This window comes from Pseudorasbora parva, chromosome 25 (genome assembly GCF_024679245.1).
Source record: "Pseudorasbora parva isolate DD20220531a chromosome 25, ASM2467924v1, whole genome shotgun sequence".
In the NCBI taxonomy this organism is placed as follows: domain Eukaryota; kingdom Metazoa; phylum Chordata; class Actinopteri; order Cypriniformes; family Gobionidae; genus Pseudorasbora; species Pseudorasbora parva.
The window spans coordinates 15,602,878-15,623,244 of NC_090196.1; the positions used below are offsets into that span (position 1 = coordinate 15,602,878).

General features: G+C 37.1%; 2 protein-coding genes across 3 annotated transcripts in view; one reads left to right on the forward strand and one right to left on the reverse strand.

Moving 5' to 3' along the window:
* Positions 1–16,301, forward strand: part of bnip2 (BCL2 interacting protein 2) — a 39,013-nt gene extending 22,712 nt beyond the window's left edge. Inside the window, exons 3-11 of one of the 2 annotated variants that reach the window (XM_067435693.1) lie at positions 2,716–2,789; positions 2,865–3,050; positions 5,832–6,014; positions 6,446–6,548; positions 8,702–8,833; positions 9,437–9,523; positions 9,633–9,731; positions 9,982–10,017; positions 15,308–16,301. In XM_067435693.1, the coding sequence (XP_067291794.1) occupies positions 2,716–2,789; positions 2,865–3,050; positions 5,832–6,014; positions 6,446–6,548; positions 8,702–8,833; positions 9,437–9,523; positions 9,633–9,731; positions 9,982–10,017; positions 15,308–15,365 (958 nt within the window). In that variant the 3' untranslated portion in view covers positions 15,366–16,301. The remainder of the gene's footprint in view (positions 1–2,715; positions 2,790–2,864; positions 3,051–5,831; positions 6,015–6,445; positions 6,549–8,701; positions 8,834–9,436; positions 9,524–9,632; positions 9,732–9,981; positions 10,018–15,307) is intronic. The other variant, XM_067435694.1, reaches the window with a different exon arrangement.
* Positions 16,302–17,866: 1,565 nt separating this feature from the next.
* LOC137065121 (beta-1,3-galactosyl-O-glycosyl-glycoprotein beta-1,6-N-acetylglucosaminyltransferase 3-like) lies at positions 17,867–19,140 on the reverse strand. Its single transcript, XM_067436685.1, is given in 1 exon segment — positions 17,867–19,140. A coding segment is annotated over 1 exon segment (1,242 nt). The 5' UTR covers positions 19,109–19,140.
* Between the last annotated feature and the right edge of the window lie 1,227 nt (positions 19,141–20,367).

Consider the following 20,367-nt stretch of genomic DNA (forward strand, 5'->3'; position numbering starts at 1 on the left):
AAACGCTGGGTTTTGATGGGCGTGCAGCACTGTAGACTTGGAAGAAAACGCCCACGGCTAGGATTGGATAAGATTTGCATATTTAATGAGCTTCAGCTCCACTGTGAGTTCACATGAGAGAGGAGCGATTGAGGGAGAATCGGCAACCAGAATGATTATCTCGATCACAGGGCTCGTAAACGTCTTTATCAAACAAACGCAATGATTTATTTCTCATCGACCCGTGATTGATTGGACTATTATTTTTATATTACACATAGCCCGCAAGATCAAACGATATAAGAGCGAACCGCGCGCACACATACACGTTCGGCGCGCAGCCCTTCAGATGTCAACTCGAGAGAGAATAACAGAACAAGAACGGAATATGAGATCCATCGGCCTGCCGGGTTTTTCGAGCCCTGGCCCATACATGTCTGAGTCCAGCGTGCTAAAGGTATGATCTGTTAGACACAGACACATAATCAAAACGATCTATAACAATGCATTACTATTACATATAAAACACATTTCACTCACATGGTGTGCTGCGCCATTCCTGTCGGATCCAAATCCAGCATCGACTGGAGATTTGTTTACAAACGATTCCGCAGTGAAATGAAGTGAACATGTCTTCCCCACGTGAGCTGGAACTTCATTAAAAATAAAGTTCAACCACTCATTCCTAATATTAGGAACCGAAGGAAGCTTATGCAGCGACTGTGTTCTTCCACAACCAGGAATAGCGCAATATCTTAATCTTCCTCGGCATGTTTATTGTTGTTGACCAGCTAGCAAGAGCCCTCCATGAGTCGGTGTATGAGGGTCCTGGATTAAACTCACTGTAGATTCTGTACAGGCGGTGTTTCGTCGCGCACCGACGTCAGTAGAAGCACAGGACCGTTTGCTGAGCCTGGTGTCTATGAAAGCTTTTCTTTGACTAACAAAGAAGTTTTCAGCTCTGAAAATTAGAGGATATTCTTATATTACCATGACCTTTCATATATCAAAAGCTCAAGGGAAAGTTGATTTCTCAATTCATCACCCCTTTAACTTTCATAGGAATTCATTGAAACCACTCGCTTTGCTCCACTCCGTTAGTAGTGCCTGAGCGCAGTGTGCATGTTACTTTTGGTTACTGATTTAAAAGCCCAGTCTGTGATTAACGGTGTTGTCACTGGTTGATTAACCAGTGGGAAAATTTCCTCACCGTCACATCCCTAATCAAAAGTGACTAGGCTGAAGACTTTCACGTTGTTACAAATGTCTAATTTTTTTTTTTTAAATCAAAGAATCATGAAAGCCTGTAAATTACAGTTTCCACAAATATGAAGCAGCACAACTGTTTTCTGTATTTATAATATGAAATGAATTTTAAGCACAAAATCATCATATTAGAATGATTTCTGAAGGAACATGTGACACTGAAGACTGGATGAATGATGCAAAACTTTTTTTTATTATTTGTTTTTTTTACCTTTTTTATTACAATATATATAAATATTTTTGCACAAAATACTTTTTTTAGATGCATAAAATCTTATGCTATATGCTAAAAATCTAAAAAATGAATCTTGCTTGTGCTGGAAATTCAACTCCAAAATGTTTGTATTGCATAACTAAACTATTATTATCATAATCGTTTTGTATAATATATTATATTATAAGTTAAATTATAAATATATATATATATATATATATATATATATATATATATATATATATATATATATATATATATATATATATATATATATATATATATATATATATATATATATATGTGTGTGTATGTATATATATATATATATATATATATATATATATATATATATGTGTGTGTGTATGTATGTATGTATATATATATATATATATATATATATATATATATATATATATATATATATATATATATTATTGTCAATCATACAATATACAATTTACAAATTAAATATACTTAATCTAAATAGATTTTCTTTTTTTCAGTTTGAACTGTACATTTATTTTTTAAGGCGTTTAATTCATAGCTGGGGAATAAAGATCATTTGTTTTGCTTGAAACTACAACAATTATTTGATAAATGAGCCTGATAATTAATATTAAGATAACAAATCTTAACAAACATGTCTGGCACATCATGGCCATATTCCAGGAGGACAATGCCAAGATTCATCAGGCTCAAATAATAAAAGAATGGTTGAGAGAAGAATGAACAATCATTTCACCTCCTAGACCAGAGCTTAAATTCATTGAAAGTCTTTGGGATGTGCTGGAGGAGACTTTACAGAGTGCTGGACTCTTGCATTGACAATACAAGATCTTGACCAAAAATGGATTCACCGCTTGATGGTAATAAATGGTTTGAAATTCTTGACTCTGAGGCCAAATCATGAGTGAAAATGATTCCCATGCTCCCTCCCAAGCTGATAAATCTTGACATTATCATCCTGGAATATGGCCGTGATGTGTCTTACTACATGGTTATTTAAGAAATAAAAACCTATCAATTAGGGTTTAACTATTGCCAAACGTATGACATGCTAGAAACATAACAATCACTGCAATAATTGTCCAGCCATAGACTCTTAAGCATTTGACTATTTAAATCCAAACAGCAACTCTATTTTTATTTTTGGCTGGGCAGTGTATATAATCATACTGCCCAAGCCTAACATCTAAATATATTACAATACATTTGAGTGTTTTATTTTATTTTATTGTTTTTGGGGTTGCCAGGCCACTCCCAGAGGAAGAAGATATTCAGCTTGACGAGGAGCTTTTCACTGGGTCTTCTGGTGAAGGAGCACCTGGTAAGCCATAATGATATACTCCAATGTACTTAATATGTAGAAACATTGTAATAGCTTTTGTTCTTTGAATTTCAGCTACGCAGTCTTACGGACTTAACAGTGCAAAGAAAACTAAAAAGAAACTTTTGGCTCCAGACATCAGCCTGAACTTAGACCACAGTGAAGGCTCGGTCCTGTCAGATGAGCTGGATGAGAGTACAGAACTGGACCTGGATGATATAGACACCCCTTCAGACAACAGCAACGAGTTTGAGTGGGAAGGTAAGATGACATTATTATTTTTTTAATGGTTTAACATTATATAATCCCTAACAGCGACTAATCGGATGAACAAGTCATTTTGCAGCCATTCAAACTCTTTTAAACTGCCTTTCTGATCCTGTAGAATTGTTCCTTATTTGCAGTACAGAGATCTCTTCATGGACCGGCTTTGTGCAATAACTCGTAGTTAAACAGTGTTATGTGTTCTTGTTTTTCTGTCCCGCTGCTCTCTTCTCTCTGTCCTGGAAGGATTGTTTCTTCTCATTGGTTTGAGACAGGCCGCTGGCCTGCGGTTTGTGGTAAGGTTACCTGACTGGATGTTTACTTCCTGATCAAGTCCTAAAGTATTGATTTCATTTTCTTTTTGCTGATATCACCCTTTCGGTACGGTATGAAATGGGACTACCAATCATCATTGTTTTTGTGTTGGAAATATTTCATGGTTGGATTTGATTTGTGCATGGTTTTCCTCCAATCTCATCAAATGTGATTCTGTTAATCAGCTTATTTTGGTGTCCTGATCATTTTTTTGTTAACTCACTTTTTGACTTTAAAGGCAAAAACATTGCAGGTTTCCCTCATAAAAAAAGAAGCATATTTTAGCATACTTTAAAAAGCGTACTTATTAAAAAAAATATATATGTTTTTAAAGAATTGCTAACTGAATGTAATGTTTTACTTAATTTAATGTTAGACACTAAATTGCATGTTATTTACAATTAAATTTAAATATATTCTAGTTTAAATTTGCATCAAATGGGGACTTTGTCCACAGAGGTATGGAAATACATATGTTGACAAGCAGGTAGGACATCGTATTATTGCGTTCGTAACAAATGCAATGATTGGACAAACATTTTTTGCTCCTGAGACTTCCACAGACGATACATGTGCATGTTTAATATTTAGACCACTTTTATTATTGACTGCTTTCAGGATGTAAAGAGAGTTTCAACCAGTAAAAAGTGTTATGAATTTTTTTACCTACCCTACCTTTTAAACGCACTTCTTTTTCACCAGGGTGCTTCGATTTTATAACAGATCCCTAAACGGGATCCATATTGAGCTGTTAGAAACTTAACAAGTATATTTAGCATGTATGTAGGTACTGGTGTATTAGCGTTAGCTTTGTTCCTCACTGTCCACTGTTTTACTTGTTTTTCCTACCTGTCTACATAGGCAGCTCTCTTTAAAGGCCCACTGAAGTGCCTTGAAGCGCGCCGCATTATTCAATGTGTTGACGTAATTTCCCCTGAAACGGCTTCAGCTGTTAGCAGCTCCTCCCCTTTTTTGAAACAGCCAATAGCGTTTCTTTAATATGCACTTTGACTAGAGCACAAGAACGGACCTTTCTCTGTTTGGTAAAGCCGGTTTCCTCTAACACTGTTTATCATCATAATCTCCTCCATATCGCTTTGAAATGCAGCATTCTGTGCAGAATTCAAATGGGTCGATATGTTTGTTGTCTGCGCAGACTCGCGCATATGATCCGCGCTGCGCTCTCGTGTCTGTAGTTTAAATTTAGACCTGAGGCGCTGGGGTGTGCGTGCTGCTGCACTGCGTGAAACTAACGTGAAAACAGACTTTATTCGCCTCAAATGAAAGCATATTTACACTGAATGGTTTCCTATCACATATATAGTGTGCTCTGTGCCTTTCACCATGTAGAAATTAGTAAATGTGTGTTAACAACTGACCGATTTCAGCCACAGCTTCAGCAGCGTAGGGGCGGGCTTTAGATTCTAGAGAGCATTTTGATTGGACAGAAGATTTGACGAGAAAGTGAAGTTTGCGATGATGTCACCAAAATCTGAGATTTGTTTTAACGGAAGTGGGAGACTGTACATTTTGAATGCTTATATCTCCTAAATGCAAATTTTGTCATAGTTTTGGAACACACCAGCTTATTCATAACTTTAAGGCTAACACAGTCATACTAAAAGCTAAAAAACTTAAATTTTGATTTCAGTGGACCATTAAAGACAGTATACCAATCAAAATTGAAGTGAAATTGGAAAAGTTCAAATAAGTTGCGCTTACAGTTGATTCCTGTAGTCTTCTATTAGCATGCTACTAAGCTAACCGCTACATACTTTTAAAAAGCCGTTCTGTATAAATGCATGTATTTCTTTTGAATCTGCCATCTTGGAACATTTTCATTGAGCGTGTTGAAATGGATTGTGGATTATTGAAGAAAGATGTATTATGCGACGATGTTACCTGAGATTTTTGGCCAACGTTTGTTCTACAGACTTGTTGCTATTTTAAGAATATCAGAGACATGTACACATATATCAGTAGTTATGTTTTTTGTTTAGTATTCATTAATTTGCCTGAGTGTTCTGGAATCTAGTGAGTCTCCATTTGTAGCTTGTTTTGTGCTCCTAGGAAGTTTATATGGAAGCTCGTTATCCTAAAAAAATAAATAATGTAATTGTGACTTTTTAATTCTCGCAATATAAACTCGCAATTGTGGGTATAAAATCAGAATTGCGAGATATAAACTCGGAATTCTAAGAAAAGTCAGAAGGACGAGTTTAGATCTCGTAAATCTTTATTTCTTGGTTTTATTTATGTATTTATTTATTTATTTATTTATTTATTTATTTATTTATTTATTTATTTATTTTCATCTGAATTATAAGTTGGTAAAGCATTCCCAATCCTATAGGCACGGAACTGAGCTCTGAAATAAAGCGCCGTACATACTCAAAAAAACGAAATTAAATATTAATATTTCCAAATATTAATTCGATAACACCCTATTATTTTCCTTATCAGATGATCTGCCAAAACCCAAAAACACAGACCTGCTGCGTAAAGGAGTGGAGTCTGTGCAGGAGTACACCAACACAGAGGAACGGGAGGAGGGCCGTCGCTGGAGAGTTTTCCGCTTCGGAGATCAGGAGCACCGAGTGGACATGAAGGCCATTGAGCCATACAAGAGGGTTATCAGCCATGGAGGTCAGTGACCACACATTTTCAATGCCAGTGTGTCCTGTGCGTTTGATGTTTTCTTTTTGCACCTTTCAGGAAGTGAATTCCATTTAATTCAAAACTGTCAGTGGATGAAACCATAAACATTCAAAAGAGTTTTGTGGCATTTAGCTACATTCTCACTTTTCCAGATCACCTTTTCAGCCAGAAGTGCCCGTTACCATCTGTCACTCCTCTTTTTCCACTTCCTCCTTTTTGCAAACCAACAGCTGTTGCTTTTATTCTAAATGCCTCTTTTGCATGCTGTTATATCGTGAGCAATTGCACTGACTCCACATTGAGCTGTTGATTCAGATAAATTGGATTAGTCAACATGTTTAATAACTGTGAAAGTGCTACTAACGTTCAAACGTTTGCCAGTGGCCACTTACTTTCAGACATGGTTCCCCTTTTCACAGGTTACTATGGCGATGGATTGAATGCCATCATCGTGTTTGCTGTCTGCTTTATGCCTGAGAGCAATCAACCAAATTACAGATATATCATGGACAATCTTTTCAAGTAAGTTCTAGATGTTGTTTCTAGTGACATGACTTATTCTTGTTAAGTACCCTTTAAATAGTAAGAAATGTAAAGCGTCCAATTACAGCCAAATAGTTCTCCAGTAGTCTCAGCAAAATATTGTACTGACAACACTGATGAAATTAAGGCAAATATGTGTTGCCACTATTTGCGATTTGTGAATGTATTTCAAGGGCTGTGACTTGGGCGAATTGAGCCACTTTTTCTTTCTCTGCAACCTAGTCACAGTTTTTTCCCCTTTGAACTGATAATTCAACTGGAAAAAAGAATTCATTAATAATTTATCAACAACAATCAATGTTATTTCCATCAACTAAAATGAGATGCCTTTTTATTCATAATATGAATGACTAGAAGTAATAAATATAACATGACATGGAAGTTAGCCAATCAGCTTTTACAGTTTTCAATAACTCCTGCCATTTTATGCGTTTTGTTAAAAACCCCAAATCTTGTGTTGCTGTATTTTTATATATATATATATATAATTAAATGCAGCCTTTTCCTTTTGTAGTAATGCCTTTTTCCCACAACAATATGCATCATGATTTTTTTTTTTTGTGCTACCTGAACCTTTTTTGTTTGTTTTGGAGACCTGCGATTCAAGCTTTTTTGTTGAACTAACTGAGATGTCTAGACATTTTTGAGGGTGCAGTCACATTTACCATTGTTTGGCGAATATTCCCATCTGAAATCCAGTCATTTCAATAGGAATCCAGACACTTGGGAAGTTCGCATAAGGGCGAAATGTTTACCCACGCAGATTTTGAAAATCTTCAAGTGGGTTATGCTGATTCAACTTGTTGACCAACAGAAAGCTGCTTGGTTTAAAAGTGGCTTTCAAACCATTGAGCAATACACTACTGACAATATACAATGTACCTTTTTCGTCCTTTAAAATTTGTTTAATTTTTGCTAATGTGACTGCACCTACTGTCTCATAAAATCATCATTCATTAACAAAGTTCAGGAGGAGTACGTTCAAATGAGCTATCAGCATGAGAGTAGGCCTATATATATGCACTGTTCCAAATTATTATGCGTGACATTTCAGTAAACATTCAGATTTTAGTTTTTCAAAGCGAGTGTTTGTTTGTTTTAGTTTTCCATATATTTTTAGGTGGTTTAGATTATCAATCTCAGACCGGTTTAGTTTGCCAGGTCTATGTAGGTAAATGGAAACCCTACTTAAAGGACTGGTTATCTTCAAAAATAAAATTTACGGATCATTTTCTCACCCCATCTCATCCAAAATGTTTTTTTTTTTATTCAGTCGAAAAGAAATGTAACGGGGGTTTGTATTAGTCTTTGCACGTTTGCTTGGGCCGTTACATCCACCTATGTCTAGCGTAACCTTTCCGACATGATTGCGCAGTCCGTGGCACGATGGTTTCGCTAAAGACACCATTTCCTCAGCTGGTATCGTGCAGAGCCTCTGAAGCCCTTTGAAACGCCATTGATTTTGACCGTCAACATTTTGGTTGCCATTGAAATCAATTATGTGAAAAAAATCCTGGAATGTTTTCCTCAAAAGCGTAATTTCTTTTCGACTGAAGAAAGAAAGACACGAACATGAGATGGGGTGAGTATATTATCAGGAAATGTTAATTTTAAAGTAAACTAATCCTTTAAAGAGGTTGTTCCACATCATTAAGCAAGACACAGTTCTCATGCCATATGAGAACTGTGGGAGGAAGAAAGATCTTTCTGAAGATGAAAAGCATGAAATGGTGCAATGTTATGCATCGAAGTATCATAAGATTTGTGAGTAATTTACATCACAAGAAATCCTATTGATTTGTCACTTGCATAATCATTTGGAACACTGTATACGCAGTCAACTTTTGGCTACGTTCCTCGACAGTTTTCAGCAGAACCCCATCTACCACCCGACGACTGCCAGAAATTCGGGGAGAGTACTCAATCAATGAGAGGGGGTTTGGGCCAAATACAGAGCCCGTAGCACTCTCCTCGGACAGCACGCCAAATACGCATACCCTTTACTCTGACTTATCTGTCAGTTGAATAACTGTTCCATCGCAACACTGAAAGTGACATAGACGAGTCCTCATCCGATGCCTCAAATCTCAATAAGGTAGTTTTGCAACTAACATTTTTGTTTATCATTCCAGGTATGTCATAGGAACTCTAGAACTGCTTGTAGCTGAGAACTATATGATTGTATACCTGAACGGAGCCACCTCACGCCGAAAGATGCCCAGTGTGGGCTGGCTCAGGAAGTGCTATCAGCAAATAGATCGAAGGTGAGAATCTCATTGACAGTATTTACTAACAGAGTTTATATATAATATAATGTGCTGTCAAAAATAGCTTTTTAACACATGCTTTATATTTTTCAATTGAATGAACAATAACACACAGAATTATGCCAAAAATGCCCATTTTGTCAAGTATCCTCATACGAGCAGTCTTAAATTAGTTTAATAATGCCTTAAATTAACTTAGTTGTGAGAAAATAATGCACATCATCGGCAGATCTTAGTGACAGCAGCCTAATAAACCATTTGCTGTGATGTCTCTTATTAAAGTTAAAGAACAAAGGCAACAGAGAAAATTGTAGATTTAATAATGATTCATCTTTATTAAACTGATAATTTATGCAGTTAAGAATTATGTTGATAGATAGATAGATAGATAGATAGATAGATAGATAGATAGATAGATAGATAGATAGATAGATAGATAGATAGATAGATAGATAGATAGATAGATAGATCAAGTTCAAACAATCCCATTTACTATACATTTAATAATACAGTCCTTTTTGACATTTTTAATATATACAAACTCTGAACCCTGGAAAGAAATTTCTAATTTTATGTTTGCACTACATTGTTCTGTCAAAGGTTACGGAAGAATTTGAAGTCTTTGATAATCGTTCACCCATCCTGGTTTATTCGCACCCTCTTGACCCTCACAAAACCTTTTATAAGGTCAGTCCTTTTCTAGTTATCTTCAGAAATGTTTTATTATGAATGGATTTTCTGAAATGACCTTATATTTTATTGCAGCCTTACTCAATGCAAAACCTTTTAATTACAGCTCAAAATTTAGCCAGAAAATCAAGTATGTGTACAGCCTGACAGACCTAGCTGAGCTTGTCCCGATGGAGTATGTTTCCATACCAGACTGCATTAAAGAGTAAGTATTTAGTTTGTATCCTCCTGTCAGAGCACTACTTCCTTTTTTATGGGTATTGTACAAACATTTTTACTGAACAATGCTAATTACCTACTGAAGTCTCCATACCGTTTTCTTCTCTCAGCAGTATTCCAGCTTCATAATTATTTTATTGAAAGTCTGATCTGCTGATAAGTTCTAGTTGCTGTTGGCTGTGGTATCTTCAGAAACTCTCTATGCCCTAACCCCTTCTCCCTGCCTTTCCTCTAAGGTTTGACGAAGAAAAAAATAGGAAAAAACGTAAAAGGTATCTGTATTTTCATTCCAGAGATCCATGCCAGATCTCTGTAGACTTTATCTGAATTGCACGAAACTAACAATTAAGCGTTTGGCTTTAAGTGTCCACCTAAACTTGGTTATTGATTCAAAATTTGCTTTTTGAGCTTCTTGAGCAAGATGCTACATTTCTTCTGTCTGCCCTCTAACTGTAATAATTTGTTGTAAATGCAGCTGTTTTGCACTTTTTAACTTTACATCGATTGAGCACAATGTCACATTTCCTAAGCGAAACGTTTTCGACTTGCTCTGAAATTCCAGCACTGGCCTTTCACTTTTCACAAATCCACTGAGGCAAGGAATATTTCCTGTAGTTTGTGTCCTGTCGCTGTTGCACTTTCAGATTATTTTCAGTGTTCACCATAAAACACAAAGAAAAACAAACAAAAAGCAGGCAGTTAATTTCTTAATAAGGTTATTTATTTATTAGAATATATATTTTATTTCATTTTGGTATTTCACTTTGGACTCATTTTATGCTAAAAAACAACTTCATTTTAGTTATAGTAGTCAATTTTTTAACCAAAACACATAAAATAATATAAAAATAATAAAAAAGTACATTTCATGATATTTTTAGGGAAAAAATGTCACTGGTGTGACGTAAAACAAAGAACAAAAAAAAAAAACTGCATTCTTTATTTCTTATTTTACTAAGCTCTTGCTTTAAATTATGCAGATAATATACACTCACCCACCGGCCATTTTATTAGGTACACCTGTTCAACTGTTTGTTAATGCTGATATCTAATCAGCCAATCACATGACAGCAACTCTGCATTCATGCATGTATTCATGGTGTGTGGCTCAATCACCTCACGAGCTTGTGAATCAGTTTATCGTGTACATGAATCAGGGCACTGGTGGGGACCCTGGTTCACTAGGCAGTGGGACAGAGATTAATCCGGTTTTTCTAGACTACGTACAACGTCGTAAAAATGTATCCACTGGTAACAGGCAAGACCTATATCTTTTTTAATTTTTTTTTCATCCTGGCACCCATGGTCAAGACAATCTAAAGTAGTTATAAATAGCATCAGAATGAAGTGAATTTAAACATGACATGGTTGTTGGTGCCTGACGGCTCGGTCAGATTATTTTAACGCACAACCATCCCTACAGAGAGAGAATGGTCCGAAAAAGAAAAAAATTCCAGTGAGCGGCAGTTCTGTGGGCAAAAATACTCCTTCTGGTTTCTCACAAGTTTCGGAGTTTTTTTCGAGTATGGGTCGACTTGACGTTAATAGACCGGAAGGTCCTTGTATGGGCCGTACGGGCTCTTCTCCCGGTAGGATGCGTGCGCGCGTGACTAGAGCCAGAGAGGAAATGCACGGCCGTAAACACTCTCTCAGGTGCAGATCCAGTCGTCCGTGAACACTAATGTCGGTTATAGTCCGCGCCACGCTCCACTTCATTCCTCCACTTTGACATTAAGCGACTTCAACGCTTCAGCACAGCAATCCGGGAAGGCAGAGCTGCATTTGAACCGATTTGAACGTAGAAAATGCTTCAGTTGCATCGCAAAGTGGATCTCCACACTCCAAGAAGTGTGTTTTTGACGGAGCCGTCCCAGCGATAAAGGTTCGGTCCTGCTTTGGAAGCAGCCGGTGACTAAAACTGCTTCAAATGTCTGTGCTGTTGCTTATCGTCGTGTATGTAAACATCAGTAAACGACACGATCGCGTGCTTCATCATTCAAATGCGCTAACGGACTTCATTGCTGTTCTCTGTATAACGTTACACTAGTCTGACGTGCAAAACCGTTTTGCTTGCTACTAAGGTTTGGTCGCATACAATAGTCCATAAACTGAATCATGTCCTCATAAACTGAGAGTAAAGACAAATGTTGACAGGACACTAAATACAGTACATACCACAGAGACGGACGTCCTGCTGTTGCTGTTTCTATTTCAGCCTCCGAATTAGATTCTGGATCATATCTGTATTAGCTGAGATCGATAGCCATGGGTTTCTCCATGCTTGAGGACGTCACCGCTTTGTGCACATTCGTCATTCTTTAGCTCCGCCCACACGATACGCCTCCAGGCGCTCGTTTTTTTCCGGAAATACTTGGTACAGCCCATATTTCTTTTACAAATATAATAAAACTAAAGACTTTTCGGAGATATGAAGGATGCAATACTACTCTATAGGTACTCAAGATTGACATGAGATTGACTGAAACTGAGTGTTTCACCCCCCCTTTAAGGATGGACATGTTGCAGACCATGTCCATCCGTTTATGACTGCAGTGTATCATCTTCCGATGGCTACTTCCATGCCATGTCTCAAAGCTCAAATCATCTCAAACTGGTTTTGAACATGACAATGATTTTAATATACTGAAACTAAAATCCCACCAGTGGGATGTGGAACAGGATGGATGTGCAGCTGACAAATATGGACCAAAATCTCTGAGAAATGTTTCCAGCACTTTGGTGAATCTATGCCATGAGGAAATAAGGCAGTTCTGAAGGCAAAGGGGAACTAGCAAGGTGTACCTAATAGAGTGGCCACATCCATTTGAAACACTTATTTAGCTCAAATTCAATAATCCTGTTGCTTATTTCCACTACATTTGAGTGAGCAGTGATGTATTTATTTTTTTGTCTGAACATAAGTGTTGTTTATGTATAGAACATTGTAGGCTAGTGATACCCCAAATCTGAGTCATCCAATAACTCTATTCTAAGGTCCTAAATGCAGGAACTTGCTTATGTTTGCAATGAACGTCTCACAGATTTAGACTATGATATTCTGTCCTCTCAGTTCTGCCACTGTTAGTATGGTATGTATGACCATGCCAGTAAATGAACTTTATGGTAAGGGATTCAAACAATTAAGTCACGATTGGTTTACTTTTTTATTTTTAAATGCATGCCCAGCTGATGCACATTCTCACTGCTCACTGCATGTCCCACTGAACTCAACGCAGAATGCAGTGTAAAACTCATAGGGACAAGATGGAGAAGTCAAAATACACTTCAAATACGTTGTTTTCCATATCGTAATGTGCTAAACACACTTAGAACTTCTTAGCAACCTTATGGCAACACTTTAAAAACCTTCCACACCAGCCTGATGTGTACAAGCTTCAATTTTTTAGTCAGTTTGTACAATAAACAATGCAAAATCAACTTTCTTAAAGGAACACTCCACTTTTTTTGAAAATAGGCTCATTTTCCAAGTCCCTTAGAGTTAAAAAGTTGAGTTTTACCCTTTTTTAATCCATTCAGCCGATCTCTGTATCTGGCGGTAGCACTTTTAGCATAGCTTAGCATACATCATTGAATCATATAGGTCCATTAGCATCGCTCTCAATAATGACCAAAGACTTTATTTTTTCAAAGATAATATTTTTCCTAATTAAAATTTGACTAATCTGTAGTGACATTGTATACTAAACCAACGGAAAATTAAAAGTTTAGATTTTTATACCGATATAGTTTGGACCTATTTTCTTATTCCTGCATAAGAATTATGGAACTTTGCGGTCGTACCGTGGTTTCAGTGGCCCAATGATATTACGCAGCGCCTGAAAGTAGTCCTCAGATAGGTAACTTCCAATACGACCGGCACTAAGTTTGTGTCGTTGCAGCCGGTATGTAGTGGATTTACTGTGCGATTAACCATATGGTTCTGTGTGTCCTAAAGAGCTGTGATAGTGAGTCGAAGATGTATACTACTACCATCTTGTTTCACAGAATACCAACGAAAATCAAGTAATGAAAGAATCAGTGGTTGACTGCTCTGAACCATAGATATGAAAACACCGGTAGATTCAAACAAGAACCTGCGTGTTTGCTCAAAGCATTTGGGACCAGATGACTATTTGGAAAACATGGATAGTGTTACCACGGTACGGCATCTAAAGGATATGGCCAGACAGGGCGAAGTGTATCACCCCGTTGGCTGTAAGTATTACAATATATATATTTTTTTTGTTAGCTTGAACGACCAGATTGAAAAGCACTGTTGTTGTCTTTAGCTAACCTGTGCATGAAATCACTAAGCGTGGGGGTTTTGCGCGGCCATTTGGTTTATACAGTATATAACGTAAGTAGTTTTATTTTTAGCATTCTGATGAGGTAGTGTATAGTTTGATTAATAGAATGTTTAATCGCCGGTATTTTTTATCTTCAGTTTCTATGGTACAAAATACTACGTTAGTGATGTTACGTTCTGTTCCAAGGCTTTGGAGCGTGTCTTATGCATTGAAAATTATTTGGCGGCCACCAAAAAAAATTGTCCCGTCAAAGCCTTATTTGATCAGTTATTTGTGATTTATGAGTGAGATGACTGGGCGCATGTTAACTGAGTGACAGAGAGAAACAACGGAGAGCGCGCACTCTCTCTGTCTTCATAATAAGCAGTCTTAGCATATTTTATTCACATATTACGTTAGTCAAAATTAAAAGGTCGGCAGACCGAATCCATGTCAGGCCATTTTTCCTTGAATTTTGACTCTTCTCCGACTCACCAGTATGAATCTGCTCTCCTCGTCCCTTCTGCCCCAGTCTGTTCAGCCAGACTTTCTCTTTCACATTTCAAAAGCTCGTCTGTCGTTTTCAATTGGCCTAATTTTCTGCCGTTGAAGTCTATGGGATCGCTCTGTCCATTTCTTTTACTGTCTATGATTAGGCGCTGTGTAATATCATTGTGCTGCTACACCCATGACAGCCGCAAAGTTCTTACGCCGGAATGAGAAAGTAGTTCCTAGCTATAACGGTCTAAAAAAAATAGAAACTTTTCATTTTTCGTTGGTCTTAGTACACGATGTAACTATAGAAGAGTCAAGTTTTAAATAGGAAAAATATTGAAAGTCTTTGGTCATTTTTTTGATCACTGATGCTAATGGACCTATATGATTCAATGATGTATGCTAAGCTATGCTACCGCCAGATACAGAGATCGGCTGAATGGATTCAAAAAGGGTAAAACTCAACTGTTTAACTCTAAGGGACATAAAAAATGAGCCTATTTTCAAAAAAGTGGAGTGTTCCTTTAAGTTTTACATGGATTGATTTAAATGCTTGTTGTGTTTGTATAACAATGTTTTTAACCTCAATCAAAAAATTGTCTTGGTGATCAAAACTAAACCTTTGACAGTAAAGTTATGAGACCATCTTTTTGTTGTCTGTGTATTGTTTTGTGTAAAAATAAAATCAAAATCAAAAGCTGTTCTTTTTGAATCAAACTGACATGTTGGTATGGATTTATTCATGTCCCTTATACTGTTATATTTTTTCTTTTCTTTTTAGGATTGATAAGGACATGCATGGAAAAGTGGAGATAGCTACTGCTGCAGTGCCAGAGTGAGTTAGAAGAAGAGTTGAAGAAGCTGGAAGAATAAAATAATGTATTGGGTTTTTTTAAAACTGGAGAACGCAAGATCTTGATGTCACAAAAGTGCCTTTTAAAGGAATATTTCAACCTAAAATGAAAATGGATTTACTCGCCTTCATGTCGTTCCAAACCCATATAACTTTTCCCTCCTGTGGAACAAAGGATATTTATAAGAATGTTGGAAGTTCTTTTCGATAGCTGTGGTCTCCATTCACTTTCATTGAATGAAATGGAGCAACTTGAACATTCTGTTAAATATCTAGTTTTGTGTTCCACACAAGATTTAAATAGATTTGGGATGACATGAGGGTGAGTAAATGTCAGTTTTTTTTTTTTTTGTTTTTTTTTTTGAGTGAACTATTCCTTGAAAGCTTCGACTGCCTGTTACTTTGTGTGATATTTTTTCTCTGTTGCATTTGTGTGCCAAACATCTGTCAGATGGCATCTGTTTTCTGTGCGTTAAACATTTTAATAACCTTTTATGTATCATTTCATTAAGTAGATACTGTCAACATGTTCTAGTTCTTATATCTTGCCCTTAGTTAAGGCACTCTGTTTTCGAACTAGTCGATGCATGTTCTTCATAACGTTACATTTAAATATCTATATTTATATCAAAAGGTGATAAAGGAGGAAGATTAATATATTTTTATGACTGAAATGTTTTTTTAGAGCCACAATCTGGCAGTGTTTGTCATCTGCTCACCGAAGACCTCGTAGTTACACCACAGTTTACTGCTGAATATCTTGTTTGATTTGAGAACGTGAAGAAATGTGGAAAGGAGACAATAAGGAAACAATCAAAAATGTATTGAACCAGTAATATTTCACCAGTTCACATTCATTAATGGTTTGAGAGGGTGGGGTTCTTGTATGTTCTGTTATTGCGAGTAAACTTCCACACAAAAAGCACATTGTCATCGTGAATACTATACAACGCTGCAAGGGTTACTCAATATTGTGTCAGCATTTCCTTTACAGAGAACAGGATATGAAGAGTTCCTTTAGAATGAAATAGAAAACTCTGCTAATTATTTTTGATTGTCCGTCATATTTCACAGTGCTGATTTCGGAATGACGAAGATAAATGCATTAAAGTTTACATTTACAGTATATATATATATATATATATATATATATATATATATATATATATATATATTACACACACACAGACACACGCAGACCAGGCATAACATGATGTCCTAATATTGTGTTGGTCCCCCTTTTGCTGCCAAAACAGCCCTGACCCGTCGAGGCATGGACTCCACTAGACCCCTAAAGGTGTGCTGTGGTATCTGGCTCCAAGATGTTAGAAGCAGATCCTTTAAGTCCTGTAAGTTGCTTGGTGGGACCTCCATGGATCGGACTTGTTTGTTCAGCACATCCCACAGATGCTCAATTGAATTGTGATCTGGGGAATTTGTCTACACCTCAAACTCGTGCTCCTCAAACCATTCTGCAACCATTTTTGCTTTGTGGCAGAGCACATTATCCTGCTGAAAGAGGCCACAGCCACCAGGGAATAATGTTTCCATGAGAGGGTGTACATGGTGTAGGTGGTACGTGTCAAAGTAGCATGGATTCACATGCATTCACAAGGCTGGCAGGATCCAAGGATTCCTTGCAGAACATAACCCAAAGAAATCCACTGCCTCTCCTGACTTGCCTCTTCCTCATAGTGCATGGTGCCATGTGTTCCCCAGGTAAGCGACACACACACCTGGCCATCCACGTGATATAAAAGAAAATGTTGTTAACCAGACCAGGCCACCTTCTTGCATTGCTCTGTGGTTCTGATGCTCACGTGCCCACCGTTGGCGCTTCTGGCAGTTGACGGGTCAGCATGGGCATCCTGCCAAATATGCAACAAACTTGATTTGATGGATACTGACCACTGCAGACCAGGAACAACCCACAAGAGCTCCAGTTTTGGAGATTCTCTAACCCAGTTGTTTAGTCCAGTGGTTTTCAAACCTGTCCTGAAGCACCCCAAACCTGCACATTTTGTATGTCTTTCTTATCAGACAGACCCAATTTAGTTCTTGCAGTCTCTACTAATGAGTTGAATCAGGCGCGATAAATGAGGGAGACACACAAAATGCAGGGCTGTGGTGCCTCCAGGACAGGTTAGAAAACCACTGGTTTAGCCATCACAATTTGGCCCTTGTCAAACTCTCACATCCTTACGCTTGCCCATTTTTCTGATTTTAACACATCAACTTTAAAGACAAAATGTCCACTTGCTGCCTAATATATCCCACCCACTAACAAGTGCTGTGATGAAGAAATATGCCTGATCTCTGTGTGTGTGAAAAATGTAGACAATTTTATAAAATATAAAAAATTATAGTAGTTTAGATCAATTCATATCCTATGTAATGTAAAGAGTTTAAAATCGAAATAAACATGTATGATAATCATCATTTCTATCCACATAAATAAAAACTTTCAATTGAAAGACAATGAATGCATCATAAAATAATGTCAGATTTTTTCACTGTAAGTAATGATCTACCATAAATAGCTTTGTACCTTAAAAAAGCCTCCATACATTTGATTGCTAAATCATCTACTTCTGGATCAAACTTGTTTGCCAAAAGATGGTGCTGCTTCACAATCCATTGCAAGTCCCCAGCTCCATATACACACACCGCCCGTCTGTACATCCCAGTGCATGGTGGGTAGGGAGCCCCCTTATTTAAATCTCCTTCATGATAGCTCCACTTCACCAGACGAGCAATGGAGTTCATGTCCGATTGCTCGTACTTTCTGTTTGGAGGGTTGGATCCTGGTACTGAAGGTATCCGCTGTAATGTAGCCCACATGTGCTCATCTGGACTGAATGTGTCTTTCTCCCATTCCATGAAATCTTGAATCTCTTTGCTTTTGAAGATGTGTTCCACAAACTCTCTTGAAACCACAAAGTAAGCATTTCCTGAGAACATAGGGCTCTTTATTGGTGGGGGTGACTTTCTAACATCGGTCCGAGTCACAACATTTGTAACATTGTGATGATACTGCCAACGCCAATTTTTGGACTCCACAGCCTCGGACTCCATACTGTTTTTTCCATTCAGGTATTTTAGAGACGCAACAATTTCTGCATTGGTTTTAATGGGGAAATCAGTGCCACAGGTGTTGAGCAGGTACCTCCACTGGACAGGTGACTTGAGCAGATCCTGCATGCAGTTGATGTCCGCTTGAACTCGAGACCAGGAGGCGTAGATCACATTCTCCAGTTTGCTGGCCACAAACACATTGGGCAGGCAGGACACAATGGCCCTAACTGCTTCTTGAAAGATCTCCGGGGACGTCTGGTCCATATGAACACAGTACACATTGTCAGGCGTGTAAATGGCTCTTAAGAGTCTTTCAAACATCTCAATCTTCTCATGGATCACCATAGAGTAAGCAATGGGGAAATCTTTCTCCTTTTAATTGAGAGAATGTGTCAGAAACCGTCTGTCTCGGATGTAGGATTGACAGTCCTTCGTTGCGTTGAGATAAAATGACTCGGATAGCAGGGATGTTCTTTTCTTTGAGGCCAGTAGCTTACTGAAACTATCCTTGTCCACTCCGTCCATGTCTCCTTGAATTACAGCAGAACAAGCCTGTAGTTCTCCAACATCCTGCTTTAGTAACTGATTAAATTCCAGTTTCCCATTTGAAGGGCAATTCTTCCTTAAATAGTTAATCAGATAGAAGGACAGCATTGTACTCAGTGAAAAAATTGTAAATCTTTTTAGAATCCTATGTTTGTTAAATGCCATTGCAGTTTTTTCTTTTTTTATCATTTAAAAACCAGACCTTCCAGAAAGTATTGCCGCTGTGCCACTGAGGTATGAAACAGCTTCTCAGGTTTATCTACCACAGGGATGTGGCAATAAGGCAGGTGGAAACAGTAGGCCTAGGTAAGGCAGGGAACGCCCATCCCTGGAGGAAGCCCTGGTTACCATCCATAGATTCATTTCTATGGGGAAAATTAAGTGACATGGCCTTTTATCACCTATATTAGTGGGGAAACTAATAATATAGACTAATATAGAAGGCATATAAGATGTTTTCTGTACAGAGTCAAATACAGATTAATTGTACAAGTGACGATAAAGGGTACTGGATTTGTGAATAATTGTGAATTACATTTTTGTAGACACAAGCTACAAAAAAAATATTTTATTACCATTATTGTCCGGGGGGGGGGGGGGGGGGGTCATATATATGCCTAAATAGTTAGGCATGTTTTAGTCTAGCTATTACATAAGTTGAAACAAAGAAATCCGTCATTGAATATCGTCATATGCAACTAAGTGATTCACACAATAATTAACAAAATATATGGAAAAAAAAAAGTTTTTTTTTTTGTTTTGTTTTGTTTTTTGGGCCAAATAAGAACATTCTATAACATTTTTTTCTTCTTCTTCTTTAGAAACAAAGGAAAACCTTCCCAGAATGTTCCATGTTTGTTATTATTTTATAACCTACAGATAACCTTTCCAGAAAGTTCCTTGCAAGTAATTTTGTATATGCAAGAAAACATTACAAAACAAGAAAAAACAAATTCCCTGCAGGTTACATTTTATAACCTAAAGAAGAGTGTTACCAGAGTATTCCCTGAAGGTTTTTTTTTTTTTAAATAGGTTTTAACCTTCCCAGAACGTTCCCTTTTTTTTGCTTATAGACAAAATAATTTTGAGCAAAGTTAGCCATTGCTGTTTGAGTGATCAACATTTAGCTAGCTTACCTTCTACAGATAAACCAAACTTTTATTAACCATGTCAGATTATTATTATTATTATTATTATTATTATTATTATTATTATATTTTTAACTTTTTTTAAAAAGTTAAATATATATATATGTGTGTAATATACATTTTTTTTTTTAAATTTATATGTAATATTAAAATATCTAATCTGCCGTGAGTGTCTAGCAACTCTCAATACCCTTCTGAGCAGTAATCCCCAAACTCTTG